General features: G+C 43.6%; 2 protein-coding genes across 4 annotated transcripts in view; one reads left to right on the top strand and one right to left on the bottom strand.

Annotated features, from left to right (window-relative positions):
• LOC115195567 (rho GTPase-activating protein 18) overlaps nucleotides 1-24,295 on the top strand; it is a 46,859-nt gene extending 22,564 nt beyond the window's left edge. For all 3 annotated transcript variants that reach the window (XM_029755550.1, XM_029755552.1, XM_029755551.1), the window contains exons 2-15: nucleotides 4,694-4,896; nucleotides 5,024-5,244; nucleotides 8,548-8,632; nucleotides 8,920-9,107; nucleotides 9,394-9,559; nucleotides 9,800-9,891; nucleotides 13,799-13,876; nucleotides 14,385-14,544; nucleotides 17,664-17,746; nucleotides 18,441-18,638; nucleotides 21,121-21,252; nucleotides 21,481-21,608; nucleotides 21,725-21,789; nucleotides 21,894-24,295. In XM_029755550.1, coding sequence (XP_029611410.1) covers nucleotides 4,694-4,896; nucleotides 5,024-5,244; nucleotides 8,548-8,632; nucleotides 8,920-9,107; nucleotides 9,394-9,559; nucleotides 9,800-9,891; nucleotides 13,799-13,876; nucleotides 14,385-14,544; nucleotides 17,664-17,746; nucleotides 18,441-18,638; nucleotides 21,121-21,252; nucleotides 21,481-21,608; nucleotides 21,725-21,789; nucleotides 21,894-21,985 — 1,891 coding nt within the window. In that variant the 3' untranslated portion in view covers nucleotides 21,986-24,295. The remainder of the gene's footprint in view (nucleotides 1-4,693; nucleotides 4,897-5,023; nucleotides 5,245-8,547; nucleotides 8,633-8,919; nucleotides 9,108-9,393; nucleotides 9,560-9,799; nucleotides 9,892-13,798; nucleotides 13,877-14,384; nucleotides 14,545-17,663; nucleotides 17,747-18,440; nucleotides 18,639-21,120; nucleotides 21,253-21,480; nucleotides 21,609-21,724; nucleotides 21,790-21,893) is intronic.
• Nucleotides 23,699-26,396, bottom strand: part of lama1 (laminin, alpha 1) — a 64,247-nt gene continuing 61,549 nt past the window's right edge. The window contains exons 54-57 of the mRNA XM_029755549.1: nucleotides 26,229-26,381; nucleotides 25,399-25,552; nucleotides 24,762-25,112; nucleotides 23,699-24,572 (exon numbers count right to left, since the gene is read on the bottom strand). Coding sequence (XP_029611409.1) covers nucleotides 24,412-24,572; nucleotides 24,762-25,112; nucleotides 25,399-25,552; nucleotides 26,229-26,381 — 819 coding nt within the window. The 3' untranslated portion in view covers nucleotides 23,699-24,411. The remainder of the gene's footprint in view (nucleotides 24,573-24,761; nucleotides 25,113-25,398; nucleotides 25,553-26,228; nucleotides 26,382-26,396) is intronic.

Here is a 26,396-nt window from a genome sequence, read left to right as displayed (position 1 = left end):
TGTGTTCTCACCTATTAATTGTTGTGAAGTGGAACATTAACTGTATGTGGTGTGGGTGGTTACTTATTGTACTCACGAAGGTATTTCCATTGAACATTCGTTACTTTATAACCAGTGGTCTTAGATTACGACTTCTTAGCTTGCATTTTGGTATTTGTATGAATGTTTGATTTTTATGAGGGGCAGAGATATTTCAGAGCAATTTTTTTAAAATGTGTATTATATCTTACCACCTGAAGGGGTTGTACTAAGTTCAATGTCTCTGAATTGACAGTAGTGGAACTGTAGTCACATTGTTCAGTCATTTTAGCAGATGCTCTTATCCAGAGCAATTAGAGTTAAGTGCCTTGCTCAAGGGCACATGGACATATTTCACTTAGTCAGATCAGGGATTCGAACCAGCAACCTTTAGGTTACTGTGCCAATCTCTTAACTACTAGGCTACCACCCAGTCATCCTCTCGCTACAGTACATTACTTGCACCTTAGTTAGGAATATCTCTGTCTAAAACTCTTACTCATGAACTTGAATTTCTTTACAAAACCTCCTTAACATGACCTAAAGGGAAATGGCTGCCAAGGACTGTGTGTCTGTGTCATACATACCTTTACTGATCTCATACTTCTCTATTTGAGCATTATAAGGCTTCTTTAATTATGGGCTTTAACCAGATGTGTTTATTGATGTTTTGAAGACTGGAGATGAACCACTCTGTGGATCAACCAATGTGACTTTGTAGTGGGTCTGCTATTGACTTTAGATTTTCCTATATTCACAAAGTGTCTCAGAGTATGAGTGCTGATCTAGAATCAGTTTACATTTTTTTATCTGTAAGCTCATAAGATTAATGGACAGAGAGGAGTCAGAGGCCCTTATCCTTGATCAGCACTGCTACTCTGAGACGCAGTGTAAATACAGGTCCTGACCTTTTTATATTACCTTACGTGCCAGCATCATAGCAGGTGATCTAGCTAGATAAAATACCCTGTTGTTCACAGGCAGTGTAGGGTGAAGATTTGTTGTGGTTCCGTCCACCGATGGGTGTAAATGGCTCACAGTCAGAAGGCATTGGAGGGTGAACAGAGGCCTTGTACTGATGCCAATCACAGATCTGAATCCTTCCTTCAGCCTGTATGGCTGCGCCTCATAAAGCCAGATGCTTATCAAGAATAGATCTTGTTTAAAATGAGGAATTAACAAGGAACACTCAGTCACACACACACACACACACACACACACACACACACACACACACACACACTAGTCCCATTGATTGGGGTGAAAGTGTGCAGATGAGGTATAGCATCTGAACCTGCTCTTCAACAAGTACAGCATATTTCTACATGTCAATAGACCAGCCCTACACCTGGCACACCCAATGAATTTTTATTTTATTCTGCTCACATGGAATCCTAGCACATGGCTATGCAATCGCCATAGACAAACATTGACAGCAGAATGGCCCACTGAAGAGTTCAGTGACTTTCAACGTGGCAACGTCATAGGATGCCACCTTTCCAGCAAGTCAGTCCGTCAAATTTCTGCCCTGCTAGTACAGCTACGAAGTAGTAGGCCACACAAGCTCACATAATGGGACCGCCGAGTGCTTTACTTGGAACACTCACTGCCTCTACACGCAACGTCAGCACAAGAATTGTTCGTCGGGAGCTTCATGAAATGGGTTTCCATGGCCGAGCAGCCGCACACAAGCCTAAGTTCACCATGCACAAAGTCAAGCGTCGGCTGAAGTGGTGTAAAGCTCACCACAATTGGACTCTGGAGCAGTGGAAATGCATTCGCTGGAGTGAAGTATCACCCTTCAACATCTGGCAGTCTGACAGACGAATCTGGGTTTGGCAGATGCCAGGAGAACGCTACCTGTCCCAATGCATAGTGCCAACTGTGAAGTTTGGTGGAGGACGAATAATGGTCTGAGGCTGTTTTTCATGTTTCAGGCTTAATGCTCCAGCATACAATGACATTCTAGACGATTCTGTGCGTCCAACGTTTGGGGAAGGCCCTTTCCTGTTTCAGCATGACAATTCCCTAATGCACAAAGCAAGTTCCATACAGAAATGGTTTGTCAAGATCAGTGTGGAAGAACTTGACGGGCCTGCACAGAGCCCTGACCTCAACCCCATCGAACACTTTCGGAATGAATTGGAACTGCGACTACGAGCCAGACCTAATCGCCCAAGATCAGTGCCCGACTTCATTAAAGCTCTTGTGGCTGAATGGAAGCAAGTCCCCGCAGCAATATTCCAACAACTAGTGGAAATCCTTCCCAGAAGAGTGGAGGCTGTTATAACAGCAAAGGGGGGACCAACTCCATATTAATGCCCATGATTTTAACATGAGATGTTCAACGAGCAGTGTTTGTTATTCCTTGAAATCTCATGTGATAACATCATGAGTGTGAGGTAGAGGGGCACCCAGGGGAACAAAAGCCCATTAAAACAAAGTTCCTCTCTGAAAGCTCCATCCGGACCCCCAGCATGCACCACTCTAATCAATAATATCCCCCTAAGTGAGGCCAGGGCCAGCTTTCTGGCGCACGCAAACACACGCACACTCACACTCACAATATTTGAGTACAAAACCAGCATGGGTAGTTTTCCCTGAACACTGATGTATTTGTGGCTCTTTGTGTTCTTGCAAACAACATTGTCCATTGTGCAGCAAAGTAGCAAATACAATTTACATATTTTAATGAAATTGGGAAGGTTTTCCATGCTGACTAGAGAGTAGGAAACAACTGCGAGGCCTGGGGAAGACCCCTTGAACCTCCTCCTCGCCTCCTATTCATGTCCCTCCTCCAGTTGTGGAGGTGGAGATAATAAGGGTGTGTGTGTGTGCGTGTGTGTTTGACTGTCTGTCTGTGTGACACTGCCCTCAGTACTCTTCCATAGTCGTTTCCCATCCTATTATTATTTGGACCAGGAACCCCCTATCCCAGCATTGTCCTGGCCCATCAGATCAGACCCCACCAGACAGGGGGCCAGCTATACCGGGTAACAGGGCCGACAGGCCACATCAAGGTGCTGCTCTCCTGACCACTCATAACTCTGCCTATCTGAAATGAAAGGGTCTGTGATGTGACCATGCCCCTCTATAATTAGGGGGTTGTAATGAGAACCAGACAGACCTGCGGGAAAGATATGGCTCTCGGAGTGCGAATGGGTTCCATATGATGTACGGGGTTGTTTATGTCAAGGAGTGATCACACGTGTGCACACAGCCTGCATGCTCGTACATGCAGGCACCCTCATTTGTGTTCATACACAGGCTATAGGAACGCCATCCGCAACTTGCATTTCTCCTTTTGATTTTGATATTCATTAAAGTGACTTGTAGCCTAGTGGTTAGAGCATTGGGCCAGTAACTGAAAGGTTGGTGGATCGAATCTCTGAGCTGACAAGGTTAAACATCTGTCGTTCTGCCCCTGAACAAGGCAGTTAACCCACTGTTCCTCGGCCGTCATTGTAAATAAGAATTTGTTCTTAACTGACTTGCCTAGTTAAATAAAGGTTCAATTAAAAAAAAGATATAATAATTGATCATTGTGACAAGTGTGCTTGTTAGATGGTCTAGGTCCCACTTTGTTTGGAGTGTATCTTATGAAGGCTTCATAAAGCATTCATACAGGCTTTACAAGCCTGTATGAACTATAATTCATGCGCTAGAAAGATTCATGATGTGGAGTAACTGTGTGACATAATCATACATTTATTTGTTCACATTTATTCATCCTTTATTTAGAGTTGGTTTAACTGTGAAAAAGCGCTGGATAAAAAAAAAAATATTCACACTTTAATCTCTAAAATGTTGTGCACTAATTTGTTTACATTCGTTCTAGTGAGCATTTCTCCTTTGCCAAGATAATCCATATACCTGGCAGGTGTGGCATATCAAGAAGCTGATTAAACAGCATGATCATTACACAGGTGCACCTTGTGTTTTTATTTGTCTTTATTATGGATCCCCATTAGCCAAGGCAGCAGCTAATTAAAGCAGTTATACAAGGCAGTGATGGGGACAATAAAAGGCCACTCTAAAATGTGCAGTTTTGTCACACAACATAATGCCACAGATGTCTCAAGTTTTGAGGGAGCGTCCAATTGGCATGCTGACTGCAGGGATGTCCACCAGGGCTGTTGCCAGGGTATTGAATGTTAATTTCTCTACCATAAGCCATCCTTTCAGAAAATTTGGCAGTATGTTCAACCGGCCTCACAACCACAGACCACGTGTAACCACGCCAGCCCAGAACCTCCACATCCGGCTTCTTCACCAGCGGTATAATCTGAGACCAGCCACCCAGACAGCTGATGAAACTGAGGAGTATTTCTGTCTGCAATAAAGCCCTTTTGTGGGAAAAACTAATTCTGATTGGCTGGCCAGGCTCCCCTGTGGGTGTGTCTGGCACCCCAGTGGGTGTGCCTGGCTCCTAAGTGGGTAGGCCTATGCCCTCCCAGGCCCACCATGGCTGCGCACCTGCCCAGTCATGTGAAATCCATAGATTAGGGCCTAATGAATTTATTTCAATTGACTGATTTCCTTATATGAACTATAACTCAGTAAAATCACTGAAATTGTTGTATGTTGCGTTTTATATTTTTGTTCCGTATAAATGGGTCACCAATACCAGCCTATTGACTAACTGACCTCCCCCTCTTCTCCTTTCCCACCCCAGGAAGGTGCAGTACCAGGAGATAGGCCTACTAGGCAGGATGAGTTCCAGGGGGGCCAGACTCTCTTCTCCCTCCAGCTTGCTGGAGCGCCCAGCGTCACAGGACTCCCAGGACTCCATGGAGGACTACTGGAGCGAGGTGAAAAACATCGAGGAGGATGGCGAGCGGGCCCACGAGGACCTGCTGGAGAGGGGCAGCATGGATGGTCTGTACCAACCAGGGTTGTATTCATTCGGGCATTCAACAGAAAAACCATAGAGATGGTTACAAATGTAGATTCTGATCAATACTATATACTGATTTGTCTAAATTATTCTTCCTCCACATTCCAGAGGCCGAGCTTGAGGAGGCGTGGCTGCAGGAGGCGGGTCTGTCCACATTGGTGTCGGGGGAGTTGGGGGAGGGGCCTGCAGAGGCGCTGCTCTCCACGCTGACGCGCTCGCAGGCAGCCATGGTGAAGAAGCGTGTGGACAACTACACCCTGACCATGAGGAAGAGGAACAAGCAACCGGCCAGACACGTCCAAGACGTCTTCTCCACGCCAGATACATTGGTGGGTGCTTTGGGTTACGGCAAGGGTGCTTTGAGTTAAGCACTCAGCAGTTGTGTTTATGGAGTTAGTCTATATATTTTCGATTTGAAATCCTAACAGGAAACATGTTGACATGAAGTCTGTCTTATATCTGGCCCTTGGTGCCCCTTTGGCCTAAATTCAACTAGATATAGAAACTTTGGTAATCTCACTTGTGGTACTGATCCTCTGGCAGAGCCAGATAAGCCTCTGTAACCTCAGTACGTATCCAAATCCTGTGTGTCAGGGATGGGGGTCGGGGCCACAAAAAAATTCTGATCTCATCATGAGGGGCCGCAGTTGCTCGCGGGTCAGCGTACTCACAATTTCTTTTTTTTTAGCTGACTTGGCTAATTGACTGACGATCAGTAGCTAGGTTTCCATCCAATTTGCGACAGATTTTCATGTGAACATTTAAGAATCGGTGTAAAACAATATGCACATTTTCCACCAGAGATGTTTCCATCAAACTGACTTTTTGTGGACAAAAGGCTTTACGTGATGACGTAGTACACATAGAAATAACTGAGGCCTAATGCAAGTTAAAAGGGTTTCCATTGTATTTTCAACTCAACTGATGGTTTTGTCACAAAAACTGTTGCGTTATACAGTATAACAAATGTGCCCACTTGAGCACACAGCCATGTAATGTCCATATACAAACATTGGCAGTAGGATGGCCTTACTGAAGAGCTCAGTGACTTTCAACGTGACACGTCATAGGATACCACCTTTCCAACAAGTCAGTTCGTCAAACTTCTGCCCTGCTAGAGCTGCCCCAGTCAACTGTAAGTGCTGTTATTGTGAAGTGGAAACGTTTAAGAGCAACATCGGCTCAGCCGTGAAGTGCTAGGCCACACAAGCTCACAGAACGGGACCACCGAGAGCTGTATCGCGTAGCGTGTAAAAATCACCTGTCCTCGGTTGCAACACTCACTACCGAGTTCCAAACGGTCTCTGGAAGCAACGTCTGCACAATAACTGTTCATCGGGAGCTTCATGTATTACGCTTCACCATCTGGCAGTCCGACTGACGAATCTGGGTTTGGCGGATGCCAGGAGAACGCTACCTGCCCGAATGCATAGTGCCAACTGTAAAGTTTAGTGGAGGAAGAATAATGGTCTGGGGCTGTTCTTCATGGTTTGGGCTAGGCCCCTTAGTTCCAGTGAGGGGAAATCTTAACGCTACAGCATAAAATGAAATGGTTTCTCGAGATCGTTGTGGAAGAACTTAACTGGCCTCCACAATCACCCAACCTCAAGCCAATTGAGATGGTTTGGGATGATTTGGACTGCAGAGGGAAGGAAAAGCAGCCAACAAGTGCTCAGTATATGTGGGAACTCCTTCAAGACTGTTGGAAAAGCATTCCAGGTGAAGCTGGTTGAGAGAATGCCAAGAGTGTGTAAAGCTGTCATCAAGGCAAAGGCTGGCTACTGTAAACACTTTTTTGGCTGCTACATGATTCCATATGTGTGTTTTCATAGTTTTGATGTCTTCACTATTATTCTACAATGTAGAAAATAGTAAAAATAAAGAAAAAGCCCTGAATGAGTAGGTGTGTCCAAACTTTTGACTGGTACTGTATATCATTTTATTTGGGGGGGATGGATCCAAGGGCCTTCAAAAGGGGCCACCAGTTGCCCAGTTGGCTAGAGTAAGGAGACGTGCTTCAGTAGACGTGCTTCAGACACTCAGGTGTGTTACCAACCAGTACTTAAACACCAACCCAGTTGGTATGGGCCAGAACCATTATAGGCATATACTGTATACATGACTCTGGCACGGCCATTGTCAGATGAGATGGGGTGGACAGTGGAAACACGATGTTCTCCTCCTCATGCTTGCCCAACCCTATAAAGCAGCTCTCGGCAGATAGCTGCCTCTTTCTGGGAAATAGAACTGGACCCCTGACTGACTGACTGTTAGCTGCAATCTGGATGAGCAACAGGCAAGAGAAGAGCGACGGAGAAGTCCCATACTGTTTTCAGATAGCAGTGTACTGCACGCACTGCTTAGATCCAAGGACGTCAAATAGCATAGCAGCATTGTAATATGTTCTGTAGAAGGGTTGGTGGTATACCAGGTAGCAATCCCACAGAGTTGTCATGGGAATTTGGAACAAATATGCAGACTCCACCCTGAGTAGCTAGCTAGCTGCTATGGCTATTAAAGGCTGTTGTGTGGCTATGAAGTCTTGATCGAGATTAAGATATTTACAGCATGAATGAATGGGGAGGGGTGATACGACTAATAAAGTGTCCACGCCAAAGAGTGCCGCAAGTCCCCCCCTGTCAGCACTGCTGTGTGGCAGTGGCAGTAGTCTCTAGGGTGAGTCACAGATCTGGCAGGGGGCACAGGATTCTGAGTCATACACATCCCTCAGTTCCAGTCAGGATGGCAGCTGATTCCAGGACACAGAGAAAGCCTTCACCCTACTCCAGCTAGAATACTGTCTTACTGGCAGGCTTCACAGACCACTGTTGATATATATCTTTTTTTGTACGATTAAGGAAATGGATTTAGGCCCCAAGGACATGGAGTCTGGATCCATTAACAGGCCATTCAGTCTAAATGAGGATGGATTAAAGACCATGGCCAGTTTTGTCGAAATCTGATAGTGGAAGATGGTGGTGTCTCTTTTTGTGTTTGGTTGGTGGAGTGTAATATTACAGCTAATGTAGTTATTTTAATTGCTTACCATTTGAATTCATACGTAATGTATTTAGGCAAATGTTAGTATTTTGGTGACTATGAACTCAAGCTCTTTCTCAGACCTGTGAAATGCAATTTTATGTACACGAAGCAGTATAAAGGCAACATTTCTACATCCTAGTGCTGCTGACTGGGGTTTGGTCCATGCTCTTTTCGCTGACTAGGAGGTGTACAACAAAACAAAACAGCTGGCTCTGTTGAACGTTCCATTGATACCCACTCTCCTCTCTCCCCATGTCAGCAAATGTACTGCGGAGCCATATGGTAGTAAGTGCATTGGAACGAAACAGCCATATCCCTCATCGCTGTTCACACATCTGATACTGTGACTGATGAGATGATCAGCTGAACACAACGATAGTGTTAATTCACTTCACTGCAACGCCTGGGATCGTTTAGAAGAAAATTGACTCATTTCACCAGAGTCAAATGCTAAAGCAGGATTCATATTTTCATGCGTCCCACTTCAAAAAGCGAATGTTTAGTTGTTGATAATACTTACTTTGTGAAACAAACTCCACACACACCAAATGAGCATAAATGATGATCATGTATGTCCCCTATCCTTTTAGTTGGTTGATCCCATACTGCCTGTGTCCCCCAAGTCACCCAATGGACACATGCCTTCCAGATGCATCCACCGGACGTCTTCAAGAGGTGAATCTATAGTCTCTCAATATGTTACCACCATTTTAATGTCCCCTATTAGTTTGGTTAGATTTGGTCGGCTGAAGCAACCGACTGTGAGGCTACCACTCCAGTGGGTTGAATCAATGTTGTTTCCATGCTATTTCAACCTAATTCTGTCACCGTGATTGGAAAAGTCATTGGACTGTGACCAAGTCGTCAACATAGATGATTTCCATCTGGTTGGTTGGACTGATGTCTTTGCGTAGGGGAATATGCTGGTGATGTGCCCATCATTCTGACTGTATGTGTTCCAGTGCGACCTGCTTTTCCCAGCTTCTCCCCGGTGGAGAGACGTGTTTCAGAGTGCCCTCCCCCTCAGGATACCTCTGACACCCTGTCTTTCGAAGTGCCTTACTCCGAGGGCGTCACTGCCCACCGCAGGGGCCGCCAGGGGGACTGCCAGGACTGCCAACGCATCCGCAGAGATGACCCCGACCTGCCTGTGAGTCTCACCTCTGACCTTTTGGAACTCCAAAAGGCGTTTAAAAACAAATGAATGCAGTAGAAAATGAGAGAGCGACAGACATATGGAAGGGATTGTACAGGACAGAAAGTGGCAGAGCGGGGATTTGAACCCCAGCTGTAGGTGGCTGTGTGTGGTCTGGTCTGGAGGCAGCCGTGTTAATCAATAGGCCAACCTCTGACAACCTGTTTGAATATATCAAATGTGTTGATGATCGAGACTGTTTCTTTTGAATGACTATGGTCTTGTCTTCTGTCTTGTATAGACATTTCAGCTGCCTAGGCCAAAACTAGGCCTCACCCACATCCAAGATCTGTCTTGTGAGGACATGAAGAAGATCGGCTACATCTCTCTGATTGAACTGACCACGTTCTACGACTGCCTGGGCATTGAGCTCAAACGCAACCGAGCAGCACGCAGCAAGGCTAGAGGTGGGTGGTTAACTGGGTCATGTTCATGAGGCAACAAACGAAAGAAACCCCACATAAACAGGGCGGGACTGTTTATGTGGAAAACTGGAAAGTAAAACATTTTGTTTTATGTTGCAAGATGTTCTAAGACATTTTCTGTTGCGTGCTCTAATGAACACAACCCTGGTGTTTCACATCCCATTTTTACATAGACAACAGTCATTGTGGTTTTGAACTCTGTTTTTTCCCTCCCCTCCACAGAAAGTGGTATATTTGGAGTTCCCCTGACCACTCTACTGGAGAATGACCAGAAGAAATTCCCCGGGTCCAAGGTTCCTCTCGTCTTCAGAAAGGTACTGTACCTGTTTGGTTCTATTTGTATTGGTAAAGCCCCCGTTACTTCTCCTTTGAAACCACAAGTGTCTCCCCTCTGGTTATAGTAATACAGTTCTAGAAATTATACTGGGGGGAAATCCCTGCTTATTCCCCAATGGAAAATTATATGGGGTTATTGTGCGTTGCCAGTTCTCCTATACTTCTATGGGTCAGTTAAACTCTCCCTATATCTCTCTCTCCCTCGTTTCCTTTCTCTCTTTTTCTCGCTTTTTGTCTCTCTCTCTCCCTCTGTCTCTGCTCCCCAACTCCCTCCTCTCAGAGCTACTCACACCTAGAGCTGGGTGATATTTACAAAAATTCATATTGTTATAAATTGACTGAATTATTACAATAATAATAAATTGAACAATACGTTTATAACATTCATGTGCACTGTTGTTTTTTTTAATATTACCCTTAAAACGTCTACTAATACTTTGAATGTTGTACCTATCAATTTTCCTATTAACAATCAGCCATATTAGAAACTTATTTCATTTAAAACTTCACATTTCTCTAGTAGGGCCCAATAGGTTATTTATCGTAATGAACGATATCTGAAAATGTCCACAATAAGTGGTCGGTTTTGTCATGTCGATATACATTTTTGATTTATCCTCCCAGCTCTACTCTCCCCCTCTAACCCATAGTATCCTGACCCTCGACCCTTCCATCATGCTTGTCCTACTGAAGCAACCCTTTCCCAGGATCCCTCACATCACTCCCTGACTCCTCCTCCTCAGATGGCCATTACTGTTTTGTGTTAACGTAATATGTGTCAGGGGATGCCCACACACGGACTGCTCCCTCCAAGGGCCTATCGCCTCTCCTGTTATTTTCATTTGTGTTGTCATGTCAGCTTGGGATGGATGTTAGTTATTGTCCATTTCTATCATAGAATATGTTATCTCTGATATTTTAGAAATATGTCTGGGATGGTATATGCAGTGCCTTCAGAAAGTATTCACACCCCTTGACTTTTTCCACATTTTGTTGTGTTACAGCCTGAATTTACAATTGATTAAGTTGAGATTGTCACTGGCCTACACACAATTGGGGCGGCAGGGTAGCCTAGTTGTTAGAGCGTTGGGCTAGTAACTGAAAAGTTGCAAGTTCAAATCCCCGAGCTGACAAGGTACAAATCTGTTGTTCTGCCCCCACTGTTCCTAGACCGTCATTGAAAATAAGAATTTGTTCTTAAAACCTCTTACATCTACACGTTCCGCTAGCGGAACGTCTGCTCCAATATCCAATGATGGGCGGGGCGCGAAATTCAAACTCCTCTAAATCCGAAAACTTACACTTTTCAAACATATGACTATGTTACAGCTATTTAAAGACAAGACTCTCCTTTATCTAACCAAACTGTCCGATTTCAAAAAGGCTTTACAGCGAAAGCAAAACATTAGATTATGTCAGCAGAGTACCCAGCCAGGAATAATCACACAGCCATTTTTCAAGCTAGCATATCATGTCACATAAACCCAAACCATATCTAAATGCAGCACTAACCTTTGATGATCTTCATCAGATGACACACCTAGGACATTGTGTTATACAATACATGCATGTCTGTTCAATCAAGTTAATATTTATATCAAAAACCAGCTTTTTACATTAGCATGTGACGTTCAGAACTAGCATTCCCACCGAACACTTCCGGTGATTTTACTAAATTACTCACGATAAACGTTCACAAAAAGCATAACAATTATTTTAAGAATTATAGATACAGAACTCCTCTATGCACTCGATATGTCCGATTTTAAAATAGCTTTTCGGATGAAGCACATTTTGCAATAATGTAAGTACATAGCCCGGCGTTACAGGGCTAGCTATTTAGACACCCACCCAGTGTAGCCTTCACCAAAATCACATTTCCTATAAGAAAAATGTTCTTACCTTGCTTGTTCTTCATCAGAATACACTGCCAGGACTTCTACTTCAATAACAAATGTAGGTTTGGTCCCAAATAATCCATCGTTATATCCAAACAGCGACGTTTTGTTCGTGCGTTCTAGACACTATCCCAACGCTAAATCTCGGCCACGAGCATGACGCAAAATATGACAAAAAATTTCGAAATATTCCATTACCGTACTTCGAAGCATGTCAACCGCTGTTTAAAACCAATATTTATGCAATTTATCTCGTAGAGAAGCGATAATATTCCGACCGGGAATCTGCCTGTCTGTAAACTGAGGAAAAAACCAAAAGCCGGGGGCGGGGCGTGTCACGCGCCTAAGGCTTAGTCCATTGACTGACCACTCAGCATTTGCTCTCGTGTGCTTCAGCCAGGGCTTTGAATGACATCATTCCTGTTTTTCCCGGGCTGTGAGACTCCATTGTTGACGTGAGAAGTGTCACGTAAGAGCAGAGATCCTTTGTAAACGATAGAGAGAATCAAGAAGGGCAAGAAATGTTCAGACAGGGTACTTCCTGAACAGAAGCATCTCAGGTTTTTGCCTGCCATAGGAGTTCTGTTATACTCACAGACACCATTCAAACAGTTTCAGAAACTTTGGAGTGTTTTCTCTCCAAAGCTAATAATTATATGCATATTCCAGTTTCTGGGCAGGACTAATAATCAGATTAAATCGGGTACGTTTTTTATCCAGCCGTGAAAATACTGCCCCCTAGATGTAACAGGTTAACTGACTTTCCTAGTTAAATAAAAAGGGGAAAAAATGCCCCATAATGTCAAAGTGGAATTATGTTTTTAGAAATGTTTACAAATGAATAAGAAATGAAAAGCTGAAATGTCTTAGATGTAATAGAATATGTTAGCTATTATAGCTCATATATGTTAGAAATATATCTGGGACTGTATATAAGGAGCTGTACTGAAAATAACATCTGACTGTTTAGAGTCCCAGCAGCTGCCAGCCAGTGGCACAGACCTAACCTTGGCATAGCTGAGCGTTAAGGCACAAATAACCCTGTTACCAGCAGTCAAATTCCAGTCTACGCGGAATTTACCTAAAATAAGTCACATTGACTGTCTAGACTGACTTCAATTACAGACCACGTATAGTAAATGACTAGAGGATTGGGTATCAAGGTGATGTTTTATGGATTGGTAGATAAGTGGCTCCTGAAAGGGAATTATAGGACTTTTCTTTGAAGCAATTGTTCACTGCTATATCAGTTTTGGTTTATCTTTTGCACACCTGGAAAGTGGTTTCTGGAAACCATTGCTTCAGAATGCAGATTTTGTGTGGTCTAGTAAACAGATAGTTAGCCTTTGGGATCCAAAGCTTGTCATAAAATACAATTATATTTTCTCTCATATCTGTCATATTGCACTTGCAAAGATCCCTAAGCCCTCCTAAACAAAAATGATCAAGTGTTCGTACCACACAGTTTACTGTTGAGAGAAGTTACGGAGGGCACCTTTTTAAGGGAAATATTTGATCAGTCGTCACAAAGGGGCGGTAAACAGGAGGGTTGTCTTTCTTTTGGAGTGGACCAGGTGTGTGAGAGATGGGTCTGATAGCGTTAACCTCAGGTCGCTGGCGTCTTTCTGTAGAGACGAGATGACTGAAGTCCCCAATCCAGGTGTGAGTCATGTTCAATAGCACAAAACAAGTTTGGCGATGGAGAACAAACATCAAAGGCCAGCGACTGAATCTGTGGCCGCTTTTATCTCTAGTTGTAAATATGAATTGAATGCTGTTTTGTTAGTGGTTTGAAGACCTCCCTGTAAAAAAAAAAAAAAAAGTTTGCACAAAAATGACTTCCCTGTCTGTGAAAACCAGGAAGAGGAAACGAATGCAGTCAGATTTGGTTGATTTTGTTTACAGGTGAGAGTCGAGTTCACATAGAAATGTCCCTCTTGGTTTGTTAAATTTGTGGTTTACAAAATGTGTATGCTTGTGTTTGCAGCTCTTGTCCAAGCTGGAGCAGACAGGACTACAAACAGAGGGGATTCTCAGAGTACCAGGGTCTGCATCCAGAGTAAAGGTAAGCCCCTCAGAGACACACACAACCCCTCTCCCTTTTCCACTGATGAAACCGGAGCTTTTCATACTTTAGCTGTCAATCACCAATCATAGAGCTATCTTGTTCTGTGTAACTCTAGCCTATGTCTACCATTGTAAAAACATTTCAGTGAAGGGAAAGATATGTTTGTTCTTTGATTTAGTGCTGTACTTGACCCCATTTTATATTATCCTACTGGATACCCTCCTTTCATCATTAGGACAAGCAGACTGAAGACGGGATGTACCCCCCCACTCCCCTCCATTTTGATTTGTTAGGTACCATGGCAGGTCACCCCCCTACACACACATGAGATCTCAACTAGAGGAAGCATGTGGGTATTAGGTTCCCCAAACACACATGGTGATGGTTAGGGATGTGGTTTGTTTTTATGGAGGGGTCAAAGGTGACCGTGGAGTTGAGATTAACCACAGGAGGAGCCATTGTGGAGATAATGTGTATATTCTTGTTATGCTGTTGGTATTTGCAGCATCTGCGCCAGGAGCTGGAGCAGAAGTTCTATGAGGAACGGTTTGACTGGGAGCAGGTGAGGCACAATGACGCAGCGGGCCTGTTGAAGATGTTCATCAGAGAGCTGCCTTATCCTCTGCTCACTCTCCAGCACTTACCGGCCTTCGCCGCTGCACAGAGTGAGTGCACACAAATGTAGGCCTGTACACTTACCATTTAAGTGTATGAATAATACAGTGCATTTGGAAAGTATTCAGACCCCTTGACTTTTTCCACATTTTGTTACATTACAGCTTTATTCTAAAATTGATTAAATAGTTTTTTGTCCTCTTCAGTCTCCACACAATACCCAGTAATGACAAAGCAAAAACAGGTTTTTAGAAGTGTTAGCAAATTAATATAATTTTTTGTTGTTGATATATCACATTTACGTAAGTATTCAGACCCTTTACTCAGTACTTTGTTGAAGCACCTTTGGCAGCGATTACAGCCTCAAGTCTTCTTGGGTATGATGCTACCAAGTTCGCACGCCTGTATTTAGGGAGTTTCTCCCCTTCTTCTCTGCAGATCCTCTCAAGCTCTGTCAGGTTGGATGGGGAGTGTCGCTGCACAGCTATTTTTAGGTCTCTCCAGAGATGTTTGAACGGGTTCAAGTCCGGGCTCTGGCTGGGCCACTCAAGAACATTCAGAGACTTGTCCCGAAGCCACTTCTGCGTAGTCTTGGCTGTGTGCTTAGGGTTGTTGTACTGTTGGAAGGTGAACCTTCGCCCCAGTCTGAGGTCCTGAGTGCTCTGGAGCAGGTTTTCATCAAGGATCTCTCTGTACTTTGCTCCGTTCATCTTTCCCTTGATCCTGACTAGTCTCCCAGTCCCTGCCGCTGAAAAACATCCCCACAGCGTGATGCTGCCACCACCATGCTTCACTGTAGGGATGGTGCCAGGTTTCCTCCAGACGTGACGTTGGCATTCAGGCCAAAGAGTTCAATCTTGGTTTCATCAGACAAGATCATCTTGTTTCTCATTGTCTAAGAGTCCTTTAGGTGCCTTTTGGCAAACTCCAAGCGGGCTGTCATGTGCCTTTTACTGAGGAGTGGCTTCCATCTGGCCACTCTACCATAAAGCCTGATTGGTAGAGTGCTGCAGAGAAGGTTGGACTTCTGGAAGGTTCTCCCATCTCCACAGAGGAACTCTGAAGCTCTGTCAAAGTGACCATCGGGTTCTTGGTCACCTCCCTGACCAAGGCCCTTCTCCCCCGATTGCTCAGTTTGGCCGGGCAGCCAGCTCTAGGAAGAGTCTTGGTGGTTCCAAACTTCTTCCATCTAAGAATGATGGAGGCCACTGTGTTCTTGGGGACCTTCAATGCTGCAGAAATGTTTTGGTACCCTTCCCCAGATCTGTGCCTCGACACAATCCTGTCTTGGACCTCTACAGACGATTTCTTTGACCTAATGTCTTGGTTTTTGTGGGACCTTATATAGACAGGTGTGTGCCTTTCCAAATCATGTCCAATCAATTGAATTTACCACAGGTGGAGTCCAATCAAATTGTAGAAACATCTCAAGGATGATGAATGGAAACAGGATGCACCTGAGCTCAATTTTGAGTATCATAGTAAAGGGTCTTAATACTTATGGAAATAAGGTATTTATGTTTTGGATTTTAATACATTAGCAAACATTTCTAAAAACCTGTTTTTGCTTTTTCATTATGAGGTATTGTCTGTAGATTGATGAGAAACATGTTTTATTTAATCCATTTTAGAATAAGGCTATAACGTAACAAAATGTGGAAAATGCAAAGGGGTGCGAATACTTTCTGAATGCACTGTACATATACTAAAATAGCTCACTGACACCCTTATCTCTACTGCCCTGTAAGCAGATACTAATTATTCAGTCCTTCGTACTATATATCACCATGGTTAGTATTGTTGACAGCACATGTAAAATACACTACATGACCAAAAATATGTGGACACCTACTCGTCGAACGTTCCAAAATCATGGGCATTAATATGGATTTGGTCCCGCCTTTGCTGCTATAACAGCCTCCACTCTTCTGGGAAGTCTTTCCACTAGATGTTGGAACATTGCTGCGGGGACTTGCTTCCATTCAGCTACAAGAGCATTAGTGAGGTCAGGCACTGATGTTGGGCGATTAGGCCTGGCTCGCAGTCGGCGTTCCAATTCATCCCAAAGGTGTCCGATGGGGTTGAGGTCAGGGCTCTGTGCAGGCCAGTCAAGTTCTTCCACACTCATCTCGACAAACCATTTCTGTATGGACCTCGCTTTGAAACTGAAGGGCATTGTCATGCTGAAACAGGAAAGGGCCTTCCCCAAACTGTTGCCATAAAGTTGGAATTACAGAACTGTCTAGAATGCTATTGTATGCTGTAGCGTTAAGATTTCCCTTCACTGGAACTAAGGGACCTAGCCCGAACAGTCCTAGACCATTATTCCTCCTCCACCAAACTTTACAGTTGGCACTATGCATTCGGGCAGGTAGCGTTCTACTGGCATCCGCCAAACCCATATTCGTCTGTCGGGCTGCCAGATGATGAAGCGTGATTCATCACTCCAGAGAGCTGGTTTCCACTGCTCCAGAGTCCAATGGCGGTGAGCTTTACACCACTCCAGCTGATGCTTGGCATTGCGCATGGGGATCTTAGGCTTGTGTGTGGCTGCTTGACCATGGAAACCTATTTCATGAAGCTCCCAACGAATAATGATTGTGCTGACGTTGCTTCCAGAGGCAGTTTGGAACTCTGTAGTGAGTGTTGCAACCGAGGACAGACAATTTTTACACTCTTCAGCACTTGCCAGTCCCATTCTGTGAGCTTGTGTTGCTTACCACTTCGCAGATGAGCCGCTGTTGCTTCTAGATGTTTCCACTTCACAATAACAGCACTTACATTTGACAGGGGCAGCTCTAACAGGGCAGAAATTTGACAAACTGACTTGGAAAGGTGGCATCCTATGATGCTGCCACGTTGAAAGTCACTGAGCTCTTCAGTAAGGATGTTCTACTGCCAGTGTTTGTCTATGTAGATTGCATGGCTGTGTGCTGGATTTTATACACCTGTCAGCAACGTGTGTGGCTGAAATAGCCAAATCCACTCATTTGAAGGGGTGTCCATATACTTTTGTATATTTGTTGCTAGTCATTTATGATTAATTTCCATTTTGTCTCTTAAATGTACTCTTAACGATGTCAATAACAGTCAACAACACTTCCACCAGTTGGTAAGGTGTGTGTGTTTGCAGAGATATCAGTGTATTTTCCCCTCTGTCCCTCCTCAGGTGTCTCCTCTCCCAGACACCAGATCCAGGCCCTGCACCTCCTCATCATGCTGCTCCCTGAGCCCAACAGAGACACACTCAAGGTGAGCATGATCTTTGATTAATGACCCTAAAGATCAGGGTTCACATCCTTTGTAGCTATCCCAAGACTCATGATCATGGACTGAGAGACTACACTTTCAACTGTGACCTCACAACCCTACACACAAGCACACACCTATCCCACATATCCAGTCCTAAAATAGCTCAAATTATTTTCAACTGGGCAACTGTGTCCAACTATGCATTCCTATGACTCATAAGCCAATAGTCACAACCATGAGTGACTAACATTCCATTCTAAGGAGAGGTTGCCTTCGTAACATGTAAACAACCATGAAGTGTTGCTCAAGCCTCAGTCAAGGCATAATATGATGACTTAACTTGGCACACTTGAAGTGAACTTGAAGAGCAACAGCCATGTTTAAGTATCGTCCCATGAATGGGTTATTGTATAAAGTTTAGATAAGAGGTTTTTTAAGGTGTGAAGGGAAAACGGGTGACAACCCACTGACGTCCTCTCTTCCTGAGTGGACAGTATATAAAATGACGTGTGTAGGATAAGATATGAGAATGTGTTTCAGTGTGGGCACATTTTGGATCAGTAGGCCACAGTTACCCAGTGATTGAGCCAGTGCAAAGGTTGAACCTGTTTTCTTGAAGGAATAAATCCGAAGGGGACACACACACACACACATACATACAAAGACCCAGTCTAACCCCACTGTGCCCCTCCAGGCCCTGCTGGAGTTCCTGAGGAAGGTGGTAGCCTATGAAGAGAAGAACAGGATGAGTCTGTGGAACGTGTCCATGATCGTGGCTCCCAACCTCTTCACCTACCGGGGCAAGAACGCCAAGCAGGAGGAGATGCAGGGGGCAGCCGGGGCGGCCCACCTCGTACGGCTACTCATCACATACCAAGAACTGCTCTGGACCGTGAGTTTGCAACACACGCGTACACATGTTCCTTGAACACATAGGGATGGGATACGTTCACACACACACACACACGACACATTCACTACCCCCAAACATATCTCATCAACAGTCATTTGGCCTCATCAGGACAGACCAGGGTGTTATTCAACTACAGTAGGACTGCAATTTCCCAAATTGGTGGTTGATAGATTACATCTATACTAGAGGTCGACCGATTAATCGGAATTTCCGATTAATTGGGGCCGATTTCAAGTTTAAAAAATATATATATTTTTTTTACACCTTTATTTAAATAGGCAAGTCAGATTAAGAACACATTCTTATTTGCAATGACGGCCTAGGAACGGGGGTTAACTGCCTTCTTCAGGGGCAGAACAACAGATTTTTACCTTGTCACCTCTGGGATTGGGATTCGTTTTTGCAATCTTCCGTTTACTAGTCCAACGCTCTAACCACCTGCCTTACATTGCACTCCACGAGGAGCCTGCGTGGCAGGCTGACTACCTGTTACGCAAGGGCAGCAAGAAGCCAAGGTAAGTTGCTAGCTAGCATTAAACTTATAAAAAACTATCCATCTTAACATAATCACTAGTTAACTACACATGGTTGATGATATTACTAGTTTATCTAGCTTGTCCTGCGTTGCATATAATCGATGCGGTGCCTGTTAATTTATCATCGAATCACAGCCTACTTCGACAAACGGTGATGATTTAACAAGTGCATTTGCGAAAAAAGCACTGTCGTTGCACCAGTGCACCTAACCATAAACATCAATTCCTTTCTTAAAAATCAATACACAAGTATATATTTTTAAACCTGCATATTTAGTTAATATTGCCTGCTAACATGAATTTCTTATAACTAGGGAAGTTGTGTCACTTCTCTTGCGTTCCGTGCAAGCAGGCAGGGTATATACAGCAGTTTGGGCCGCCTGGCTCATTGCGAACTGTGTGAAGTCCATTTATTCCTAACAAAGGTCGTAATTAATTTGCCAGAATTGTACATAATTGTGACATAACATTGAAGGTTGTGCAATGTAACAGGAATATTTAGACTTAGGGATGCCACCCGTTAGATAAAATACGGAACGGTTCCGTATTTCACTGAAATAATAAACGTTTCGTTTTCGAAATGATAGTTTCCGGATTCAACCATATTAATGACCAAAGGATCGTATTTCTGTGTGTTATTATGTTATAATTAAGTCTAGGATTTGATATTTGATAGAGCAGTCTGACTGAGCGATGGTAGGCAGCAGCAGGCTCATAAGCATTCATTCAAACAGCACCTTCGTGCGTTTTGCCAGCAGCTCTTCGCAATTCTTCAAGCATTGCGCTGTTTATGACTTCAAGCCTATCAACCCCCAAGATTAGGTTGGTGTAACCGATGTGAAATGGCTAGCTAGTTAGCGGGGTGCGCGCTAATAGCGTTTCAAACGTCACTCACTGAGACTTGGGAGTGGTTGTTCCCCTTACTCTACATGGGTAACGCTGCTTCGAGGGTGGCTGTTGTCGATGTGTTCCTGGTTCGAGCCCAGGTAGGAGCGAGGAGAGGGACGGAAGCTATACTGTTACACTGGCAATACTAAAGTGCCTATAAGAACATCCAATAGTCAAAGGTAGATGAAATACAAATCGTATAGAGAGAAATAGTCCTATAATTCCTATAATAACTACAACCTAAAACTTCTTACCTGGGAATATTGAAGACTCATGTTAAAAGGAACCACCAGCTTTCATATGTTCTCATGTTCTGAGCAAGGAACTTAAACGTTAGCTTTTTTTACATGCCACATATTGCACTTTTTTACTTTCTTCTCCAACACTGTTTTTGCATTATTTAAACCAAATTGAACATGTTTCATTATTTATTTGAGGCTAAATTGATAGTATTTATGTATTATATTAAGTTAAAATAAGTGTTCATTCAGTATTGTTGTAATTGTCATTATTACAAATAAATACATTTTAAAAATCGTCTGATTAATCGGTATCGGCTTTTTTGGTCCTCCAATAATCGGTATCGGCGGTGAAAAATCATAATCGGTCGACCTCTAATCTATACTGCTCCAGCATAGCATCTGCAATTTTAAGACTTCCAGTACAACTTCTGTAATTTCGCTAAACAAAAACCTCACTTTCAGTAATTCAAGATAAGTCATTTTTTATGTAAACCTTGAGCCTGGTTAAACAAGACTGAAAGCTGAGCTCACCATTGTTTTACTGGAAAAAAGTTTTTATGACAATGAGGGAAGTGATCCAGGCACGTTGTATGAAATGCAAAGAGACAAAGAGCAGCTTGACCCACATCTGGGGAATGCTGCCTGACCTATTAGAATACAATGCATAGTACAATGAAAATGCAATGAAAATGCAATGTCACTATAGGCCAAATCATCAAGCCTCCGGGCAGACGGGGAGAAAGTGAAGAGAGAGGGAGGATGGAGAGATTAATAGGTATATTGTTCTCTCCTCAGGTGCCCTGCTTTCTCATCTCCCACGTGAGGAAGTTGAATGAGGCGAGCAAGAAGCCACCCAGCTCAGAGAAGACCAAAAGGAAGCTGCTACTGATGAGGAAGAGGAACGCTGAGAAGACTGAGAGGAGCGAGGTAATGATTACTGACTTTATGGACTCTAAACTACTTTAACCCCAACTTGAAATGGTCAATTAGATTTATTCTCGATGTTAGTTTGACTAGACAACAATATCATAGGCTATTGGGTGTATGCTTGCTCCTGACAGTACCTAATTGGATGCGGTCACCAGTACCTTTCAGCATGAGATTTACTCATGTAATGGGACTTGAATTGAAGTTGGGTCTTTTCTTTGTCCACAGTTGACTGACCTCCGAGAAGGGGTCATCAGGGTTCACGCCCCACTACACGCTAAGATCTCCATGGCGATCCAGTTGGACAATGAGACCAAGGCCAAAGATGTGATGGCGCGCTTCGATTATGAGAACGGGTAAGTGGAGGAAGAGTGATGATTACTTATTTCTTCAATGCCTCTGTTGATGTTGCTAATGCATACTATAGGGATGTCTGGGTTTATTCAAATCCTTATCTTTTTTTATCTCGCAGTCGTGGCTCCAGAAGCACTAGCCAGAGGCCAGTACAGTATTTGTTTGAGGTCGGAGGAAACATAGGTATATATGATTACATCACTGTTTTACTCAAATTATTTTCAAACAAAGGATTATTGTAATTTCTGTCTTCTTTAATCGAACTAAAACAAGACTTTTCTCTCTAGGCGAGCGCTGCTTGGACCCTGAGACTCACCTACTAGACGTGTACCATGTGAATCCGCACTGTGAATGGCTTTTAAAACCCACGACCACGTGAGAACTGAGGACTCACTCACTCAACAGTCAGCAAACTGTACCACTGCCCTCTTGTGGTTGTCCTGGGGAACTGAGCATGCATGGAGGCCTTGTTGACTGTAGGTTCAGTTGAGGTTTTATCCCAAACTATGGACCACTAAAAAGAGCAAGAGCTGAAAGAGCAACTATGGAGAGAGACATTTCTCCTCCTGCAGGAAGGACTCAGCATAGGCCATGTTCGTGGGATTGAACCTTATAACAAACTACTAAATAGGACAGAAGCTCTATACTCTGACTAGCTGGGTTCTGGATGGAAGTATTTGGAGGTGGGACAGCTTTGTGAAGACATGCCCCCCATACGTGACTGATGACATCCCATTGCTTGCCATTTGAATTTTTTTGTGCCAGATATTCACCTCCTGGGTTGTTCTACCAATTCAGTGCCTTTTGAGGACAGTAACTTATTTTACACTACCATTTCACTATTAGATACCACTTCATGCAAGACCCAGTTAACATTTACTTGCAATATTTATACCACTAATTTATCCTGCTTATTGTATTATTACACATACTCCATATAACTTTTTTTAATCATTTATAAGAGCAGCATGTTGATTGCACAACCATTGGGAGTGAGGAGATTCAGAAGACTAGCAGTTTGGGTTGTTGAGTTCACGATGGTGAGGGACACGTGGAGATGGGATGACCTGATACTGAATACAGACATTGGCTCCGTCTGAAACGTTGTAACAGCTTCGTTTCATGGTCTCCTGTACTGCTTACCACTGATCTGTGTCTAGAACTGATCAGGACAAGGCAGGTGAAAACAACATAGTGGAAACCTATCCAGTCCTTTCACCTGTCAGTGGTCATCAAAGACATGAGCTAAGGAGAGGAAGTGGTTTCAGAGTACTGAGACGTAGGCCCACATCAGAACTGTGAGCCAACGATTCAGGCCATTGTCAAGGCCACCTTTTTTGCTTTTTGGATTTGCATGTTGAGCACTAAAATAAAAAGGTCCAGAACTTAAACATCTCCCTCCTGACACATCGCCCCGCCCCAATGGACTGTGAATGTTAAAATGTGACTTGTAGAAAACAATGTACACGCTACACTATGACTTAACAACCCTTTCAACTAATCCTGTATGTCCAGTCTACATAAGAGACATGCATTATTAATGAACTAAACTGACTTTGCATGCCTGGGGAGTGCTTACAATACTTCCTCTAATGAAGGAAAGGAGAAAAGGCATAGAGTGGCCATAAGAAAAAGGCCCTTCATAGCAGTGTTTGCCTGTTAGCCTGGCTTCCAAACTGATTTCGCTACATTTCACCATTGTTTAATTTCAAACGATGGTAAGCGCAGTGTTCAGTCTGGTTTAACCAGGCTAGCCCTCGCTTGCTTATGAACTTGTGAATGTTTACTTACAGGGCATGTATGGTTTAGCCCAATCAACCTCTCTCCACTTTATTTTACTCTGTGGTCTTAGGAATTCAATGTTTGCCAGCCTGTGGTTTTTGTTGTTAAGTATTCTGTGCTTCCAAATGAACCTGCAGCAAATGCATCGACAAAGGTCGTAATGTTATGACGTTGTGCAGGACTTTTTTTTATTATTTTCATCCTTCCAAAGCCAGTGTGAAAACATTTTTTTTGTAAATGATTGTGCACCATAGACTCCTACTATGTGTGTATTTTCTGTATATAGAATACTGATTTAGCATTTTTTTTATTTGCATTTATTTTATGAATATTATTTGACCACTGTTGACAGTTTTGGCCAAGTGGCACAATGTATCTGACACAGTAACAACTGAATATAACGTCAAGTTAAAAATTGGGTTGTCTTTCTCTCTTGCCTGAGCTGTGTTGTGAAATATGTTACAAAACATTCTGCTCACTTTCTCCCCCAAAATAGCAAGAACATGAGATTCAGAACATTATTCTGCAGGTACTCCTGGGAAACTATGCAGAAAGACAAACAGACATGGTATAGAACGGATAATATCAGAAGGATGACAGCTTTGGAAGCAGCTTTGACAAGTGTGTTATGCACTGCATAATATGTGGGCAGGCCTATAGTGATGGAGCCTACAGATCAACTATGACTTCACTACAATACAGATATTTTTTTTATGTAAGTAAGCTATATTTTTTAAAGTGTTTTATTAACAAATATTAATTTTCTAGAACATCACATATAAAAACTAAGACATTCTATTGTCCAATTAATTTGGGGGAGTCAAAATGCACAAAAGAACATGCACACCAACACTTGGAATCATGTTAGAAAATGAGTTGATTAATAAAATAAAAATATTTTCACATTGATCAAACATTACTTCAATCTTTCTTTACAAAACATTACAAATGGACGCCATTTCATAAGTCAAATTTCGATGGTTTGGTATGGCTGGTAAAGTTCTGGTATGGTTGTGGCAAAGGTTATGTGGCGGTGCTAGGGCAAGAGTGGGGTGACACTCCTTGGAGGGTGAAGGCGGTACTGAAGTCCAGGATGTTGGTCATGTGACCCTTGATCAAGCGGATGTTACGCATACAACCACGGAACGGCATTCTGGATGTCAGGCAGTTCTGTTTCACGCCGACTGTAAAAAAAGAAAAAGAAAAAGAGAGGTCAATACATGGGTGCTAACAAATGAATTTACTTGACACTGAAATTGATCAACATCAAAGCAAAGGGGTGACAAAGGCCCAGTCCAGTGAAGTGTCTTGCATTTAGGGTATAGTGGTTGTTTGTGGAAAGAGACTGAAGGTTTTCTAGAGGGGGAACATACCAGGGAAGCCTCCCACGTAGACCGGGTCCTTGGTCTCAGCCGAGGTGGACTGGGGGTGGGGGTTGTCGGTGAGCACCGTGACTCCGTCCACGGTCAGACTCAGAGCGTTCTTGGTCTTCTTTGCCAGCAGGGTGTGCCAGCGGCCGTCACACAGCCACCAGCCCAGCCGAGAAGTGGCCGACACCCGCCCGGCACCGTTGTTCACGTGGAACACCGCCTGTCCGTTGGCTAGCTCCAGTCCGATGGCGTCCACCTTGGCGCTGCTGACCCCGAGAAGGACTCCATCCGGCACTGTGCTGCGGAACTCCAGAGCCACCTCCATATCTGAGCCCACTTTGTACCCATTCTTTACTGCAGGGGACAAACCAGTTTACATCACTATGTCATACAGTCAAGGGCGACACATTAAGGCACTCCCATTCATGTTTTTAAACATGTTAAAATGTAGCTATGTATTGAGCCTGTTAAAATGATCTCATCCTAAGCATTATTCCGGTTGAAAATGTATCAGAAAGGATGTGGAAATGTAGACTTTTTAAATATAGTTGGCAGAAACATTTTTAACTGGCTTTTTTGTGTTTTTCGCTTCCCAGAGTCTTTGGCTTGAAGTATGGAGTGTATGGGCGTTAGTACTCACTCAGAGCAGCGTATCCGCTCCCGTTGAAGAAGGTCCCGTCCTGGGCTGCGGCAAAGCAGTGCGCAGTGGATTGTTCCGACACTGGACTCTGGGTGTCCAGCTTAACACTGTTCAGCATCACCTTCTGGATGCAGCCTGCCAAGCTATGGGTCACCTGCATGAGGGAATATAAATATTAACATTTGGGGTTGTGGATAAACATTTACTCAGCAGAAAATGTACCACCTGCTTTCAACACAAACAATGATATAAAAACTATATTTCAGCATGAATAGGAAGTACACTGACTATACCAAACATTAGGAACACCTTGCTAATATTGAGTTGACCCCCCTTAGCCCTCAGAACAGACTCAATTCATTGGGACATGGACTCTACAAGGTGTCGAAAGCGTTCCACAGGGATGCTGGCCCATGTGGGCTCCAATGCTTCCCACAGTTGTGTCAAATTGGCTGGATGTCCTTTGGTTGCTGGACCATTCTTGGTACACATGAGAAACTGTTGAGCGTGAAATACCCAGCAGCGTTGCAGTTCTTGACACAGTTAAACTGGTGCGCCTGGCACCTACTACCATACCCTGTTCAAAGGCACTTAAATCTTTTGTCTTGCCCATTCACCCTCTGAATGGCACACATACACAATCCATGTCTCAATGTTTATAAAATCCTTTAACCTGTCTCCTCCCCTTCATCTACACTGATTGAAGTGGATTTAACAAGTGACATCAATAAGGGATCATAGCTTTCATCTGGTCAGTCTGTCATGGAAAGAGCACGTGTTCTTAATGTTTTGTACAATCAGTGCATGTTGTGTGTTGTAGTTTAACTTACGTTGCCTATCTTCTTGGCGTTGTAGGTCTGGGGCAGTCCTCCCAGATACAGCTTGTTCTCCACATCCAGAGTGTTTCCTTTAGCCGGCACTGGAGTTGACGGCTGGCCATCTACACTGATAACCACACTCTTCTTATTGAAGTCTGTCTTCACCTGGACACAGGGTCA

Source organism: Salmo trutta, chromosome 6, assembly GCF_901001165.1.
Source record: "Salmo trutta chromosome 6, fSalTru1.1, whole genome shotgun sequence".
NCBI classification, from domain to species: domain Eukaryota; kingdom Metazoa; phylum Chordata; class Actinopteri; order Salmoniformes; family Salmonidae; genus Salmo; species Salmo trutta.
This window is presented reverse-complemented; position numbering and strand designations above follow the sequence as displayed.